The 17,714-nt window shown below is 45.4% G+C and overlaps 3 protein-coding genes across 8 annotated transcripts in view; all 3 read left to right on the top strand.

Annotated features, from left to right (window-relative positions):
- Nucleotides 1-6,121, top strand: part of LOC143281110 (uncharacterized) — a 64,932-nt gene extending 58,811 nt beyond the window's left edge. For all 6 annotated transcript variants that reach the window (XM_076586075.1, XM_076586076.1, XM_076586072.1 and 3 more), the window contains 2 exons: nucleotides 2,298-2,660; nucleotides 3,718-6,121. In XM_076586075.1, coding sequence (XP_076442190.1) covers nucleotides 2,298-2,660; nucleotides 3,718-5,982 — 2,628 coding nt within the window. In that variant the 3' untranslated portion in view covers nucleotides 5,983-6,121. The remainder of the gene's footprint in view (nucleotides 1-2,297; nucleotides 2,661-3,717) is intronic.
- A 5,443-nt stretch (nucleotides 6,122-11,564) lies between these two features.
- LOC143281449 (uncharacterized) lies at nucleotides 11,565-15,422 on the top strand (the record flags this gene model as incomplete). The annotated part of the gene is made up of 2 exons (XM_076586661.1): nucleotides 11,565-12,194; nucleotides 12,234-15,422. Coding segments are annotated over exons 1-2 (3,819 nt in total), but the record flags the coding sequence as incomplete, so codon positions are not given.
- A 1,509-nt stretch (nucleotides 15,423-16,931) lies between these two features.
- On the top strand, nucleotides 16,932-17,641 carry LOC143281112 (uncharacterized). The gene has a single exon (XM_076586080.1). It carries the CDS (start codon nucleotides 17,083-17,085, stop codon nucleotides 17,488-17,490), a length of 408 nt encoding a protein of 135 aa, XP_076442195.1. The 5' UTR covers nucleotides 16,932-17,082; the 3' UTR covers nucleotides 17,491-17,641.
- Nucleotides 17,642-17,714: the final 73 nt, after the last annotated feature.

Raw genomic sequence — 17,714 nt, forward strand, 5'->3', positions numbered from 1 at the left:
CAGCACCGATGATGTGCACAGGTGTGCGCGTGTATTGCGGTCCTGCCTAGCTGGCAGGGCGCACGTGTGGAATGAGTCATGGCATGAATTGGCTATACATTGTGTGATTGTACCAGTGAAAAAGGCTACAAGCGAATATATTTTTAAAGTTCTGTTTTTTATTTTTGTTTTTGTTTGTTAGTTGCATCTGCCACATGAACATTTGGTGGACGTATCAAATTATGTTTGTATGGGGAAGAGGGATCATACGGACATGCTAATGTGTTATATTCGTCATGCGTCTCTGAATAAACACAATCAGCCTTGATGGATGAATTTGATACAGCGTATTTGTTTTTTTGCTACTGTTGCTGTTGACTTGTAAATCAAACTGTTTTCTTTTGTCCAGTTTTGACTTTTTTCTCCTTCATTGTGTTAGACAGAAATACAGATTGTGTTCATATTCAATTTATAAGGCTTCCAAGCGGTTAGCCTTGTACGCTTAACATAACAATCGCGGCTTTTCAATTTTCTTATTTTTACTCGCGGTTTTGGGATCTGTTATAACTCTTATTTATGCATTCATTCATTTGGTTGGTTGATTAGTTAGTTTGTTTTGTTTTGTTTTTTGTACCAGTCAATCTCTCCATCAAAAGATACTCACTCGTTATTTTTTTTATGTCTTTTCTTTGTATCTATATCATTATCATATATTTGTTTATTTAGTACATTTGGAAAGTTTACACAATCTTCAGAACTGCTTATCACATTTTTTGTTCAGTCTGTCCTCAAATCTAGTCGCGAATGGGACTGCATTGCCAGCATGCCAATTGTAATCAAGCAACGTTTTTGTCGCTCTTCAGACACCGATTATCAACTGACTTTATATCTTTTTTACGTTCATTTGTTTTGGTGTGTGTGTGTGTGTGTGTGTGTGTGTGTGTGTGTGTGTGTGTGTGTGTGTGTGTGGATCGAAATTATGCAGGCTCCATGGGTTATGAAATCGTCGTTTACTCTGTGTGTTTGGTTGTGGGTGGGTGCACGGGTATTGTGTGTACGTATGTCTGTTGACCTTGAGTATCAGGGGAAAAAAGTCCAAGGAAAGAATCGTCCTCTGTGTGTGTCATTTGCCTTGCTGCTGCAGGTATAGTCAGTGATATCGTTAATGCGCATTGTTTGGTAAAAGAAGACTACTTGAATTCCTTTTTTTTTTCAAATTGATAAGCTGCTCTGCCTCTGTCTTTCTCCTTGTACCCCCTCCCGTCCACCCCCTTCCGGCTCAAGTCCCACCACTCTCTCCCTTCTTCTTTCTCTCTCTGGCTCTCTTCCACTCTAATTTTGAATCCTGCTTAAACGTTTGATTAAACTCTTTTTTTGTCATAAAGAATCATTCTGGACATTTACCCTTTTTTTTTCTTTCTTTGTTTTTGTTTTTGTTTCTGTTGTATATGAAATGATTTGTCCTGGCTCAATTTCTAATTTCGTCAACTACTACTGAGGTCAATACTGCGTTCATTTCATCTTTAAGAACTAAAGCGGGGAGAGGGAATTCCTATTGCCTTTTCACCCCACCTCCCTTCATTAACTGTAATCTTGAGTAGTCGATATCGGAGAAGGCGCCTGTCCCAATTCCTTAAAAGTATCGTTGACACATTCAAACACCATGTCGGCAAATCGGGTCACACTCACTTTGGATCCCAAAGTGCCAGCATAAATGATGCAGGTGAACGATGCTGGGTTTTCTGGTGTGCTGAGTGTGGCTGGATTGGGGTTTTTTTTCCACTCCGCTGTCAGTCTTTTCTGTCCACATGTCTGTGTCTGAATCCCTGCATCACACCACGAGAGATACTGCTCCTCTGCCTTTCTCACCCCACCCTCCCCTTCTATGGGCATGTGAGCGCCGTTGTGCATGCGCGCACGGGTAACTCTGTGTGTGTGTGTGTGTGTGTGTGTGTGTGTGTGTGTGTGTGTGTGTGTGTGTGTGTGTGTGTGTGTGATACTCTAAAGTTATCAATGTTCTTCTGTTTGCTTTCAAGTATAAAAAAGATATATATATATATATATAAAATATCGCACAAAACTCTTTTTAGGATGCTTTCAGTTTTTCTCCGTTTTCTACCATCAACCTTCCGACGATCAATCTTAATGACAAAAAAACCAGACTGTTCCTTCGTCATACCGTTTTTAATTTAGCACAACTCCTCAAAACACCACTCAAAGACTGATGTTTTCAAAATGTTTCAAGGCTCCACAAACCCTTTTCTTTTTCCTTTTTCTAGGGCTCCATGCACTGCTTTTCTTCCTCTCTTTTTCTGCAGACGGCCTACGGTCGGGTCAGGGTCTCGGAACGCGCAGGCGAAGACGACACCGCCGAAGCCGGAGAGATGGGCAACCGGAACAGCAAGAAGGAGGCGGCGGACGACCACCCGCCGGAGCAGAACCACACCGGCGACGCGGCGGCGAACGAGAAACCACTTGCCGACGAGGCCGGTGGCGCGGGCGAACCCGAATCGGAAAGCAAGCCGGCGAACGGGAGCGCGGTGACGGACCAGCCGGAGAAGCGGGAGGTGGCCCAGCCGGTGGTGGAGGAAGCAGTTGTGAAGCAGGTGGCGGCTGATCACATGGCTTCTCCTCCCCAGCCTGCTTCAGGTTCCGGTGACATGGCCAACGGTGTTGGTGAGGTGAGTTCTACAGGGTTTGGTTTTCTTCTTCCTCTTCCAACCCCTTCCCCCTTTCCCCATCCTTTTTAGAATCATGACGGCTGTCTATGATTTCGCAAGGTGCTAATTTAGGTCTCACTGCATTCTGCGGCCATCAGAGCAGTGATTTTATATCTACTATGTGTAGGATTCGGCTTTTGAAGGTGGGGCCCAATCCTCTCCTTCCGTCGGTTATCAAACTGCCCGAGCTGAAGTCGGGTACCCATTGACACCTGAGTGGTGTGAGGAAAATCAAAGTGTCTTTCCCAAGGATACAATACCATGCTGGAACGGGGCCTCGAACCCTGATCACTGGTGAACACGGATATCCAACGCCCGACTGACTTTGGCACGGCGCCTTTCATATAAAACACACACAAAAACTTCACGCTGGTGTCATTCAGGGATTAATGATGCAAGGGTAGTCGCCTAAAGATCATACGATTTTGAGCGCTTTTCTCGTTTTTCACATGTCTGCAACACGTCTTTTATTCTACAGACTCCTCCACGTTCCATTCTCATCCTGTCGCCCAGTCTAGCTGTGATGTGACTCAAGGCTTATGCTTGCTCAACTGACACCCACCCACACTAGAAGTCGTCATATCGCGCAGCACACTGCTCTCTGCAGCAGTCAGTGTTAGATTGTCTGGAGGCCAACCACATGAGCACACCCCGCACTGCTATGGAGTCACCTCGGTGATGCCATACGATGATAAACAGGAGACCACACATCAACCGTGCCCTGCCCTCTCTCCTTCCTTTCCTGGCGAAAAACATTCTCTGTGTATGCTTATGAGTGTATGTATGTGAGTGTGTATGCGTGCATACACCCATGCATTTGTGCGTGTGTGCATGAGTCTGAAAACTGGCATTTGCGATTTATCAACAACCCAATCACAAAATGTACTGCATATACATATATATGGTTGTTGTTTTTTTGTTTTTGTTTTTGTTTTTTGTTTTTTTGGGGGGGCTTGTTTTGTTTTGCTTTTTTGTTGTTGTTTTTTCCTTGACACGTGTTTGAACTGTGTATTTCCAGAAACCCGCAGAGAACGAGACGGAGGCCCCAGCCAGCGAAACGAACGAGGCACAGACAGACACTGAAACCCCAGCGGCAAAGAGGGTAGAGGTCGTAGAAGAAACCCTTGTGGCGTCTGTAGTGTCCACAGAACTGTCTGCCGCTCCTGGACCACTGCCCGCGGAGACGACCCCACAAGAAGACGCTCCTGCAGCTCCGCCAAAAGACGAAGCACCAGAAGCCGCTGAGGTCGCAGAGGAGACTGTTGAAGAAACTTCGCAAGCAGTGACAGCAGCCAGCCCAACAGAAACACCAGCAACGTCACAGGAACAGGAAGCCGGAAAAGGAGAGTCAGCGGAAGACTCGACAGAACCACCAGTCACGTCAGCACAGCCGCCAGAACCGACAGACGCAGCATCCACTGAAGACGTGGCTGACAAGACTGCCAGTGAGACGACAAACGACTCCACAACAGAGGCAGTCGAACCCCCCACAGAAGAACCCGCGACAGATGCAACCTCAGAGACTGTGGAGAATGCGGAGTCTGCTGGAGAAGATGTTTCTGTCAAAGAAGAAACCACAGCAGATGCCCCAGCAGAAGTAGCTGAAGAACCCGTGGAAGCAAAGGAGTCGTCTGATCTGGAAACACAAAACACAGCCGCACCAGAACCAGAGACTTCCCTGCCAACAGCAGAAGAAGCAGAGACACCCAAAGAACAATCTGGACAAGGAGAAAGTTCAGAAGGGATGAGCACACCGGAACAGGTTGTGTCATCAGACGTAAACACAACTGAAGAAAATGTCCTTGCACAAGATTCGACTGCAGAAGAGGTGTCAACATCTCCAACAGAACAAACTGCTGCGGAAGAAGCCCCCGTGTCTGCAGACGAATCGGCGAAAGAACCCCCTGCACCTTCTGAGGAACAGCCAACGCCGACCATAGAAGTCACTTCAGAACAGAGCCCCGAGTCAGAGGAGACACCTGCTCTTGTGGAAGAGCCAACAGAAAAGCAGGATATCACTGAAGATCAGATGCCGGCAGAGGCACCAGTGTCAGATAATGAGCAGCTGGAAGGAAACCAACCGCCTTCAGAAGACAGGGGAACTGAAGGGGACGTGCCATCAGTAGAAGAGACAGAAACACAGAAGCAGTCAGAGGAGGAACTGTTACCTGCAGAGGAACAGAAAGAGACAACAGAGACAGAAACACAGAAGCAGTCAGAGGAGGAACTGTTACCTGCAGAGGAACAGAAAGAGACAACAGAGGCAGAAACACAGAAGCAGTCAGAGGAGGAACTGTTACCTGCAGAGGAACAGAAAGAGACAACAGAGGCAGAAACACAGAAGCAGTCAGAGGAGGAACTGTTACCTGCAGAGGAACAGAAAGAGACAACAGAGGCAGAAACACAGAAGCAGTCAGAGGAGGAACTGTTACCTGCAGAGGAACAGAAAGAGACAACAGAGGCAGAAACACAGAAGCAGTCAGAGGAGGAACTGTTACCTGCAGAGGAACAGAAAGAGACAACAGAGACAGAAACACAGAAGCAGTCAGAGGAGGAACTGTTACCTGCAGAGGAACAGAAAGAGACAACAGCAGCAGCTGAAGAAGACATGCCTGCACCAGCAGAACAACCAACCGAGGAAAAGCAGGAAGTCACAGCTGAGAACCAAGAAACTACAGAGGAACTTCCTGCACCTGTTGAGACCTTCCACAGGAAAAATCATCTCTCCCAACAGAAGAAACTGAACCCGCAGAGAATGAACCAACGCCTGCAACAGACTCTACAGAATCTGCAGAGGCACAAGAGGCACTTAGCGAGAAACAGCCGGAGGAAGCAGCAGTGCCTGCACAGGACGCAACACCTCATGAAGACGAAAGCTCTCCAGATACAAAGGCAGAATCAGAAGTTCCTGAACAAGTTGTCGCTGCACAGCAAGAACTTCAGCCAGAACAGAAGTCAGAAGCAGCTGAAGAAGAACCACCCCAAGCAGAACAAGCAACTGAAGAACAAACAGCTCCTCCGGAAGGGTCAGAGGAAGACAGTGTATCAGTACCAGCAGAGCAAACTTCGGCAGATGAACAGAAAGAGGGGGAACAGCAGGGAGTTGTCGAGGAAGATTCACTCCCCCAAGAAGCTGCTCCTGAAGCAGATGAAGCCGAAACTTCTCCAGAACAGATGCCTGTTGAAGACGAAAGTTCTCCATCAGAAACTGTACCAGTCGAAGAGAGTCAAACAGCAGAGGATGACCTCCCCCCTCCCCCTCCAGAAGAGGAATTGGTCATAGAAAAACCCGAGGAAAACCAGCAAGCAGCTGATGAACAGTCAGTATCTGAAGCACAGCCGTCAGAAGCTGATGGCGAACAGGTCAATACAGATGAACCGTCATCTCCAGAAGAACAAAAAGCTGATGAACCTGAGCCACTAGAGTCTGAAGAACCAAAAGAAACACCGCCAGAGGAACAACCGGTTGCAGAGGAGCAGTCAAAATCCCAAGAAGAAGAGGCAGCTCCAGCAGAACAGAAGCCTCCAGAGGAAGAGCCGACAGCGGCACAGGATCAGACTGCAGCAGAGGCATCAGAATCAACCACAGCCACAGAGCAAAACAAAGAGGCAGCTGCCAATGAAGCAGGCGCTGCGGCTCCAGACACAGCCGATGCCAGTGCTGCGGCTGACGAGGCAAGTAAACCATCCACTGCGGAGCAGGTCGGTCTTTGATTGTACTTTGAACTTTTCGTTCACACGCTCCCTTTATGTACACACCAATAATTGTCTTCTTTGCGTAAGTGTATCACAAGTTACGACTTGACTGTTGGCTTGTCTTTCCTATCGGCTGTATTGACTATGACTGTACAACTGAACAGTACAGTGTGCAGGTGATGGCATTTTAGACGACTGTTCTAGTATCACTCTGTAGAGTGATGTTTTGATTCCTTTCTCTAGGCATTCTAAGACTGACGTGTCTTGCATTCTCTGCCTGTTCTGACGAGCGTCATGCAAGAACGTTGAGCGTGGTATTACATACTTCACTTCTGTTTGGGTTAACGTGGAACCATTATTTTGAACAGTTCACCAAAGTGTCTTGCGCGACAGTTTATCAGCGTACTCTAGCAGTTCTTTGTTTTGCTTTCCTAACGCGAGAAACACTTTTGACAACACTATTATCCTTGGTTTGACATTTGATGAACATTATCAACAAGTATAGTGACATTTACATCCTTATTCCAGTGTAGTACCAAAAAAAAATGCACTCTAGAGAGATTTACTGAAAAAAGGCATCGTGTGAGAGCCCACAAATACGAAACACGTATGATGATAATTACACAATGACTGTTTTGCTGCAAATTTAATGCAACTGTATTTATCGTGCACTAGCGTTCTGCACTTTGTTTTACATTAAAATTGAGTGTTCCATACCATTCTTGCTGTTAGTATACCGAGGATCACGCGAGTACGTATACGCAAGCATGCACCCCGATGCGCGTGTACACACACACACACACACACACACACACACACACATCGACACACATTCGATACACACATTCGATACACACATGCATGCACATCCGCGCGCGCGCACACACACACACACACACACACACGAAACACTCACAACCATGTGTGTGTGCGCGCACACACACACACACACACACACACACACACACACACACACACACACTTGAAGGTACCCCTAATGTCGACTTCAAATCAACATCCGCATTTAGTTCCAACGGAAAAAAAACAATGCCCATAACTAAAAAGCATACTTCGATGTGCTGACAATTACTGTTCTTTTATTTATCTTGTTTTTAGTCACATCACACAAATATTTTACTTTCTTACTTTCGTTTCTGTTTTTAACATTTCAGTTGACTTTTGGCACTTTTGAAGGTAAACTGTTAATGCTTTTGCACGTTGAAAATTCCATTCAAGAACCGTGAACCAGTCGAGAAAGAGAATGAGATTACTCCGGACTGTGTTCTCAAACGGGTAAAATGCATTTTTGCCTGTTATTGATGTCAACATAATGGGGTGTTTCAACGTACAGTTTAGTGTGTGTGTGTGAGCACAATGATATCTGAATAAACACACACACACACACATACGCACGCACGCGCACGCACACACACACACACACACACACACACACACACACACACACACACACAGTAGCCTAGTATGTTATTTACCAGCTCTTCCACAATGATATAACCAAGGGATCAGAGAGTGAATGGTTTCCGAATATTGGGCAACTGAAAAACCGTCATCCCTTTTTTTTTTTTTTTTTTTTTTATATAAAAATGACCTCCTTTATCACGGTCTCTACAAAGTGATGAACCGCGCTTCGCTCCTTTTAACTTACCGAACAGTGTTCACGCTCGGGGCTGAGTAGGTAAAAGTTTCCCCACACTTTTCGATTCCTTTTCTGTTTTCATGCAATTTTCATGTTTGTCTACATTCACGGTTTTGTCGCCTGCATCCGACGGTGCTCAAATCTGTTTGCTGAGTTCATGACTGAGCAGAGAGTCTGCTTGTTCTGGAAATCGACAGGTTCGGGTTTAACAGACCCAGTGACAGTGAACTTTTCTTCTCCCTTACCCAAGAACTTTAATCAATTGTTGGTTTGTTGGGAGTCTTTCTCGAGTGAGATGATAAACCGAAGTCCTGTGTCCAGCCTGCAGTCGGTCCATTTCAAAGAGGAAGAAGAAAAAAAAAGAAGACTAAAGAAGAAGAAGAGGATGAAGACTGGAGGAGAAGAAGAAACAACTTCACTTATGGTAATTTAAGCAATAATCGCTTCTGGCAAATCTCTGCTCAACAATCCAAACCCACAGAGAAGAAAACACACATGCTGACAGCCTGAGGATAAACAAAAACAGGTAATGCTGTTCTATCGCGGCACGCACTCTCTCTGGGAGTTCCACATCAAATCAAAATCTGCTTCCAGAAAATTATTGCACTATACATTACAACTCAGTACGATGTGATGAAATCAAATAAATACAATGCAGTGCAGTCCAACCCCAGTTTCAAACAGGATGAACAACAATCAAAAGGTATCACAGTTGTCAGCATGTAGGCGGTTAACTGTATAACTGGATGACAGAACTGATCACTTTGTACTAGCATAAGTCAACTGTTTAATCCATTATGCTCATATTCATGTACAGCACGACAGTCGCTTATGCTGGGAAACAACAGCTTTGATGTAAAAAGGATAGCTTGGCATTTGCTGTAGACATAATTTTTAACCACAAGTGTCCTTTTCAATAAGCGACTTGATAAATGAAACAAAATTTAATGTCCCCACTTTTCAAGAGTGGCCAACATTTGATAATACAGTAAAGACCATATTTTTCCCGTTGACGAGTTCTTTTCTTTAACAAATCAGTTACGACTGCTCGTGCTAGCCACGGTTCGAAGTGAACACACACATTTCATTATAATTCTCAAAATTCAGTTTCGGTTCTTATTCCTGAAGCTCATTTTTAGTGTTTCACTTTGCAATAAGTTCCTATGCATTTAAGGGGATAGCACTTATGACAAACTTGAGAAGGAACCAATTAACAAGCAAAGAATCCTATTTTACTTTTGCAACGAACGACGAATATTGCATGCAGATACATTTTGTAAATATTCTTCTTGGGGCATTGTAGAACGTTGCTGCCAGTCCATGGACTAAGGACTACTCTTCAGTATCACAGGTTAGTAGTATACTGATGTCCAACAACGAGTATTTAATGGATTTCTTTCTTTCTTTCTTTCTTTCTTTCTTTCTTTCCTCCCCATGTTCTTGACATTCAGTGGTCCCACTGGCCCATCGCGACTCAGGAGTCGCAACAAATAATTGTCCATAGTCGAAAGGATGCCCATGAAATAGAACAGTGGATGACGAAATTGAGTACTTCCCCCTCCATATCTCGTGTACAGATTTACTCCATTCGTCGATACACGTTTTAAAGCTGTTCATTGCTCGTTTGAAACTGATATTCTCTATTCTTCCCTCTCTCCTTAGTTCCACGGAACATTACTTGAAATGATCGACCACATTCAGTGAACACTTCTCTCATACATTTTCTTTGCAAATACCAAGCAATATGAACGAGCAGTTAATAATGAAACTTACTGTTATGAACTGAATGCACTTATACAATAAATAAATAAATAAACACATATATATATATATATATATATATATATATATATATATATATATATATATATATATAAGAAAAACAACGCTACATCTTTCAAAGTCAAAATCCGTGAATCCAAAATAATTTTCTGTTTATAGTTTTTCAGGACACTGTCAGAGGGAGACATCAAGGAAATCTTCCCAAATAATGACTAAAACATCTCGATATAGCGTTACACCATCACTGTTGAATGCACTGTGTCGGTTGTGTACACTGTTGTCCACCGGGAAAATCGGTTCATATATGAAAGCATTCCAAAAAAGAACTTTTCGGAAATGATTATATCCTAATATTCAGCTGTAAGTTGTCCACCTCAAGAAGATAGTTATACATGTCATCGAACTTTTTCTGGGGCATTACAATACATCGGACAATGAAAAGTTGAATGCTGGAGAAAAGATGAAACGGGTGGGAAACTAACACACATCACATGAGTACTCTCTCTCTCTCTCTTCTCTCACACACACACACACACACACACACACACACACTTTTTCTGCGATCTTTTTCTGCTATAATTTTTACTCAAGACAAACTGATAAGTTAACAATAAAACGTAGATAACTTTGTCAGGGAATAAACTTAAAGTGAAATATCTTCAAACACAATGAGCAGACGCGACCTACACAAGTTGTAGGAACTCTTACAATAAAAAAAATTAAAATAAATAAAAAAGCCATCACTCAAGCCGAGCAGGTACGTGTGTCTGTTTGGAGTGAACCAAAGAACACGCTGCTCTCACGGGAGCCGCGTTGATGAGCAACTCATCCGACTTGACACTGCAAAACAAACCACCTTAAACAAAATCTAGCTCAGAGACTTGTCATACATTAATTCTGCACGAAAGCAAGCAACCAAAATAGCACATTTCTTCATTGAATTTTTGTCACATGTCTTTAAATAGCATGGGTGTAAACGACAAACACTTAACAGACCAATTAAAAAAATTTTTTTTTAAATAAAATGAAATAAAGGGGGTATGAAGGCTCTGTCTTCAAACCAACAGAAAATGCATGTTCAGGGACAAGCAGTGACACGAACAGCGCTAACGGAGGAAACCAGATCCCCTTCAGAGGAACCGGCCACACAGGCAGCGGCACCCTCCCAACACTCACAGGTACTGTCCAAGGAGGAAGAAGCGCAATTTCCAGGGGACACGACCCCACCTAAAGCGGAGTTAACCCCACACGCAGGTGATCATATTACGCATCCAGAAGAACACGGTCCATCTACAAAGGAACAAACTGCACCCGATGAGGAACAGGTTCCACGTGCAGAGACACACACTTCACCCGATGAGGAACAGACTCTACCTACACAGGAACAAGTCCCACCCACAGAAAAAGAGACTGCCCCTGGAGAAGAACAAGTTCCACGAGCAGAAGCACACACTTCCCCTGCAGAAGGACAGACTCGTGCAATAGAGGAACAAACAACACCTGCAGTGGAACAGACAACACCTGCAGAAGAACAGACAACACCTGCAGAAGAACAAACTTCACCAGGAGAGAAGGATCAAGCCAAAGCCACAAAGGGACAAGCATTATCTGTGAAAGACCGTGAACAAGTTACAGAACAACCCATTTTAAAGGAATCGGCTTCCCCTTTGGTGGGACACACACCGGAACCTCGAGAACAGACACGCCAAGCAGAGGAAAAACCTCCAACTATGGCAAAAAGAGAAATGCCCATGGCAGGCGAGGGAACAAAAATGAAGGGACAAGAAACACCTGTGGCAGAACAAGAAATACCTGTGGCAGAACAGGAAACACCTGTGGCAGAACAAGAAACATTTGTGGCAGAACAGGAAACACCTGTGGGAAAACAAAAAACACCTGTGGCAGAACAGGAAACACCTGTGGCAGAACAAGAAACACCTGTGGCAGAACAAGAAACACCTGTGGGAAAACAGGAAACACCTGTGGCAGAACAGGAAACACCTGTGGGAAAACAAAAAACACCTGTGGCAGAACAGGAAACACCTGTGGCAGAACAAGAAACATCTATGGCAGAACAAGAAACACCTGTGGCAGAACAGGAAACACCTGTGGCAGAACAGGAAACGCCAGTGAGAATACAAGAAACAACTGTAATGAAACAAGAAACAACTGTTGAAGAACAAGAAACACCTGTGGCAGAACAAGAAATACCTGTGGCAGAACAGGAAACACCTGTGGCAGAACAAGAAACATTTGTGGCAGAACAGGAAACACCTGTGGGAAAACAAAAAACACCTGTGGCAGAAGAGGAAACACCTGTGGCAGAACAAGAAACACCTGTGGCAGAACAAGAAATACCTGTGGGAAAACAAAAAAAACCTGTGGCAGAACAGGAAACACCTGTGGCAGAACAGGAAACACCTGTGGGAAAACAAAAAACACCTGTGGCAGAACAGGAAACACCTGTGGCAGAACAAGAAACATCTATGGCAGAACAAGAAACACCTGTGGCAGAACAGGAAACACCTGTGGCAGAACAGGAAACGCCAGTGAGAATACAAGAAACAACTGTAATGAAACAAGAAACAACTGTTGAAGAACAAGAAACACCTGTGGCAGAAAAGGTAACTCCTGTAGCAGAGCAGGAAACACTTGCGGCAGAACAGGTAACACCTGTTGAAGAACAAGAAACACATGTGGCAGAGCCGGAAATACCTGTGGCAGAACAGGAAACACCTGTAGCAGAGCAGGAAAAACCTGTGGCAGAACAGAAAACACCTGTTTCCGAACCACTTGTGGCAGAACAAGAAACTCCTGTGGCGGAACAAGAAACACCTGTGGAAGAACAAGAAGCACATGTGGCAGAACAGAAAACACAGGAAACACCTCTGGCAGAACAGGAAACACCTGTCGCAGAACAAGAAACACCTGCAGAAGAACAGGAAACGCCTATGGCACAGCAAGAAACACCTGTGGCAGAAAAGGAAACTACTGTAGCAGAGCAGGAAATACATGTGGCAGAACAAGAAACACCTGTGGCAGAACAGAAAACACCTGCAGAAGAACAGGAAAAGTCTATGGCAGAACAGCCAACACCTGTTTCAGAAACACCTGTGGCAGAACTGGAAACACTACAGGCAAAACAAGAAACACCTGTGGCAAAACAAGAAACACCAGTGGTAAAACAAACGCCTGTGGCAGAACAAAAAACACCTGTGGCAGAACAAGAAACACCTATGGCAGAACAAAAAACACCTGTAACAGAACAAGAAACACCTGTCGCAGAACAGGAAACACCTGTGTCAGAGCAAGAAACACCTGTGGCAGAAAAAGAAACACCTGTGGCAGAACAGGAAACACCTGTTGAAGAACAGGAAACAGCTGTGGCAGAACAGAAAACAGCTGTGGCAGAACAGGAAACACCTGTTTCCGAAACACTTGTGGCAGAACAAGAAACTCATGTGGCAGAACAGGGAACACCTATGGCAGAACAGGAAACACCTGTGGCAGAACAAGAAACACCTATTCCAGAACAAGAAACACGTGTGGCAGAACAGGAAATACCTGTTGCAGAGCAAGAAACACCTGTGGCAGAACAGGAAACTCCTGTAGCAGAGCAGGAAACGCCTGTGGCAGAACAGGAAATACCTGTTGCAGAGCAAGAAACACCTGTGGCAGAACAAGAATCACCTGTGGCAGAACAGGAAACACCTGTTGAAGAACAGGAAAGACCTGTGCCAGAACAGGGAACACCTGCAGAACAGGAACAGCCAACACCTGTTTCAGAATTACCTGTGGCAGAACAAGAAACACCTGTGACAGAACAAGAAACACCAGTGGCAGAAAGAGAAACACGTGTGGTAAAACAAGAAACGCCTGTGGCAGAAAAAGAAACACCTGTAACAGAACAAGAAACACCTGTCGCAGAACAGGAAACACCTGTCGCAGAACAGGAAACGCCAGTGGGAATACAAGAAGCAACTGTGATGGAACAAGAAACACCTGTTCCAGAACAAGAAACACGTGTGGCAGAACAGGAAATACCTGTTGCAGAGCAAGAAACACCTGTGGCAGAAGAGGAAACTCCTGTAGCAGAGCAGGAAACGCCTGTGGCAGAACGGGAAATACCTGTTGCAGAGCAAGAAACACCTGTGGCAGAACAGGAAACACCTGTTGAAGAACAGGAAACACCTGTGGCAGAACAGGAAAGATCTGTGGCAGAACAGGAAAGATCTGTGGCAGAACAAGAAACACCTGTGTCAGAGCAGGAAACACCTGTGGCAGAACAGGAAACACCTGTTTCCGAAACACTTGTGGCAGAACAAGAAACTCATGTGGCAGAACAGGGAACACCTATGGCAGAACAAGAAACACCTGTTCCAGAACAAGAAACATCTGTGGCAGAGGAGAAAACACCTGTGGCAGAACGAGAAACACCTGTGGCAGAACAAGAAACACCTGTGGCAGAGCAAGAAACACTTGTGGAAGAGCAAGAAAAACTCGTACCAGAGCAGGAAACACCTGTGGCAGAACAGGAAACACCTGTGGCAGAACAAGAAACCCCTGCAGAAGAACAGGAAACGCCTATGGCAGAACAGTCAACACCTGTTTCAGAAACACCTGTTTCAGAACAGGAAACACCTGTGGCAGAACAGGAAACGCCAGTGGGGATACAAGAAGCAACTGTGATAGAACAAGAAAGACCCGTTCCAGAACAAGAAACACCTGTGGCAGAACAGGAAATACCTGTTGCAGAGCAAGACACACCTATGGCAGAACAGGAAACTCCTGTAGCAGAGCAGGAAACGCCTGTGGCAGAACAAGAAACGCCTGTGGCAGAACAGGAAATACCTGTGGCGGAGCAGGAAATACCTGTGGCGGAACAGGAAATATCTGTGACAGAACAGGAAACACTTGTGACGGAACAGGAAACTCCTGTGGCAGAAAAAGAAACACCTGAGGCAGGACAGGAAACACCTGTGGTAGAACAAGAAACACCTGTGGCAGAAGAGGAAACACCTGTGGCAGAACAACAAACACCTATGGCAGAACAGGAAACACCTGTGGCAGAACAGGAAATACCTGTTTCAGAGACACTTGTGGCAGAACAAGAAACACCTGTGGCAGAGCAGGAAACGCCTGTGGCAGAAACAGAAACACCTGTTGCAAAACAAGAAACGCCTGAGGTAGAAAGAGAAACACCTGTGGCAGAAAAAGAATCACCTGTGGCAAAACAAGAAACACCTATGGCAGAACAGAAAACACCTGTTTCAGAAACACTTGTGTCAGAACAAGAAACTCCTGTGGCAGAACAAGAAACATCTGTGGCAGAACAGGAAACAGCTGTGGCAAAACATGAAATACCTGTGACAGAACAAGAAACACCTGTGGCAGAACAGGAAAGACTTGTGGCAGAACAGGAAACACCTATTTCAGAACAGAAAACACTTGTGGCAGAACAAGAAACACCTGTGGCAAAACAACAAACTCCTGTGGCAGAACAGGAAACACCTATGGTAGAACAAGAAACACCTGTGGCAGAACAGGAAACACCTGTGGCAGAACGAGAAACACCTTTGGCACAACAGGAAACACCTGCAGCAGAACAAGAAACACCTGTGGCAGAACAAGAAATACCTGTGGCACAACAGGAAACACCTGTGGCACAACAGGAAATGCCTGTTTCAGAAACACTTCCGGCAGAACAAGAAATACCTGTGGCAGAACACGAAACATCTGTGGCGGAACAGGAAACACCTATGGCACAACAGGAAATGCCTGTGGTGGAACAGGAAACACCTGTGGAAGAACAAGAAACACCTGTGGAAGAACAGAAAACACAGGAAACACCTGTGGCAGAAAAGAAAACACCCGTGGCAGAACAAGAAACACCTGTGGCAGAACAGAAAACACCTGTTTCAGAAACACCTGTGGCAGAACAAGAAATACCTATGGCAGAACAAGAAATAACTGTGGCAGAACAGGAAACACCTGTTTCAGAAACTCCTGTGGCAGAACAGGAAACACCTATGGCAGAACAAGAAACATATGTGGCAGAACAAGAAACATCTGTGGCAGAACAAGAAACAACTGTGGCAGAACAGGGAACACCTGCAGAACAGGAAACACCTGTATCAGAGCAGGTGCGTGAACAGGTTACAGAACCAATCCTGTCAAAGAAAACGGCTCCTCCTTTGGTGGGTCACGCCCCTATTGTAGATGAATGTGAACCAGCAGGAGAAGAGAAAACATCTCCTGAGAAAAAGGAACCACCTGTGGCCGAAACTCTTGTGGCAGTAGAAGAAACACATGCGACAGAACAAGAAACACCTGTTGCAGAACAGGCACCACATGCAGAAAAACATAAATCACCTGTGCCAGAACAGGAAATACTGGTGGCAGAACAGAAATCAATGATGGTAGAAGAAGAAACAGTGGTTGTAGAACATGTAACACCTGCAGAAGGTACACCTGTGGCAGAACAGGAAACTCCTGCGCTTCAACAGGAAACATTTGTGACAGAACAGGAATCACCTGTTGTCGAACAGGAAACGCATGTGATGAAAAGTGAATCACCTGTGGTAAAACAAGAAACACCTGTAGAGGAACAACCTGCTTCTGCGGTGGAAACGGTACTTCCTGCAGGGAGGGAAGTCATTGCAAAACAAACTGCATTTCCTGCCGAGAAGCAGCCAGCTTCTGATGAAACAATACAACCTGCAGATAAACAGTTATCTTCTGCTGAAGAAACTGCACCACCCGTGCAAAATGTACCGTCAGCAGAGGAACAGCCGTCTCCCGCAGATGAAATAATTCTGCCTACAGAGAAAACTATGGAGCACCCAGCTCGTGTTGGTGAAACTGCACACCCTGCTAGTGAACAGACAACTCCAGCAGTTGAACATGACTCACCCGCTGAGGAACAGCCAACTCCTGCAGAGTTAAGAGCACCGCCTGCACAGCAACAACCGACTTCTGCAGGGGAATATATTCCTCCTGCAGATGAAGAGCCAGCTGCTGCGGAAGAGAGTGTACCACCTGCAGACGAACAGCCAAATGCTACAGAGGAAAGCATTCTGCCTGCAGAGAAGCAAGTCCCTGTACCAGGCACTGTTCCACTTGCAGAGGAATCTGTACAGTCGGCGGAAGAAAAGCCAGCTCCTGCAGAACCAATTCCACCTCCACAGGAACAACCAGCTCCCACAGAGGAAACTCTACAGCCTGCAGATGACCATCCAGCCCCTGTAGATGAAGGTGTACAAGAATGGCCAGCTCCTGCAGATCAAAGTGTACAATTTTCAGATGAACAGCCGCTTCATGCAGAAGAAAGTGCAACGCCTCCAGAGGAAAAACAAGCACCTGCACAGGAACCTATTCCAACTGCAGATAAACAGCCAACTTCTGCAGAAGAGAGTGTACCAGCTGCAGAACATGTCCCACAAGTGCAATCTGTTCCACATGCAGAGAAGCAACCAGCTCCTGCAGAGGAAACTGTACAGTCAGTTGAAGGACCAACTCCTGCAGAGGAAACTGTACTGCCTACAGAAGAACATGTCCCAACCGAGAAAATTGCCTCACCTGCAGAGCACCCAGCTCCTGTTGATGAAAGTGTACAACCTGCCGAGGAACAGCCAGCTCCTGTTAAAGAAAGTGTAGCACCTGCAGACGAACCTGCTCCACCTACAGAGGAAAAACCAGCTCCTGTAGAGGAAAGCGTGATGCCTGAAGAGGAAAAACAAGCACCTGAACAGGAACCTATTACACCCATTGAGAAACGGCCAGCTTCTGCAGAAGAAAGTGTAAAGCCTTCACATGAACAGCCAATTTTTACAGAACCTGTTCCACCTGCAGGACAACAGACAACTCCAGCAGAAGAAACT

The sequence above is a fragment of the Babylonia areolata genome, chromosome 4, assembly GCF_041734735.1.
Source record: "Babylonia areolata isolate BAREFJ2019XMU chromosome 4, ASM4173473v1, whole genome shotgun sequence".
Lineage (NCBI taxonomy): Eukaryota > Metazoa > Mollusca > Gastropoda > Neogastropoda > Buccinidae > Babylonia > Babylonia areolata.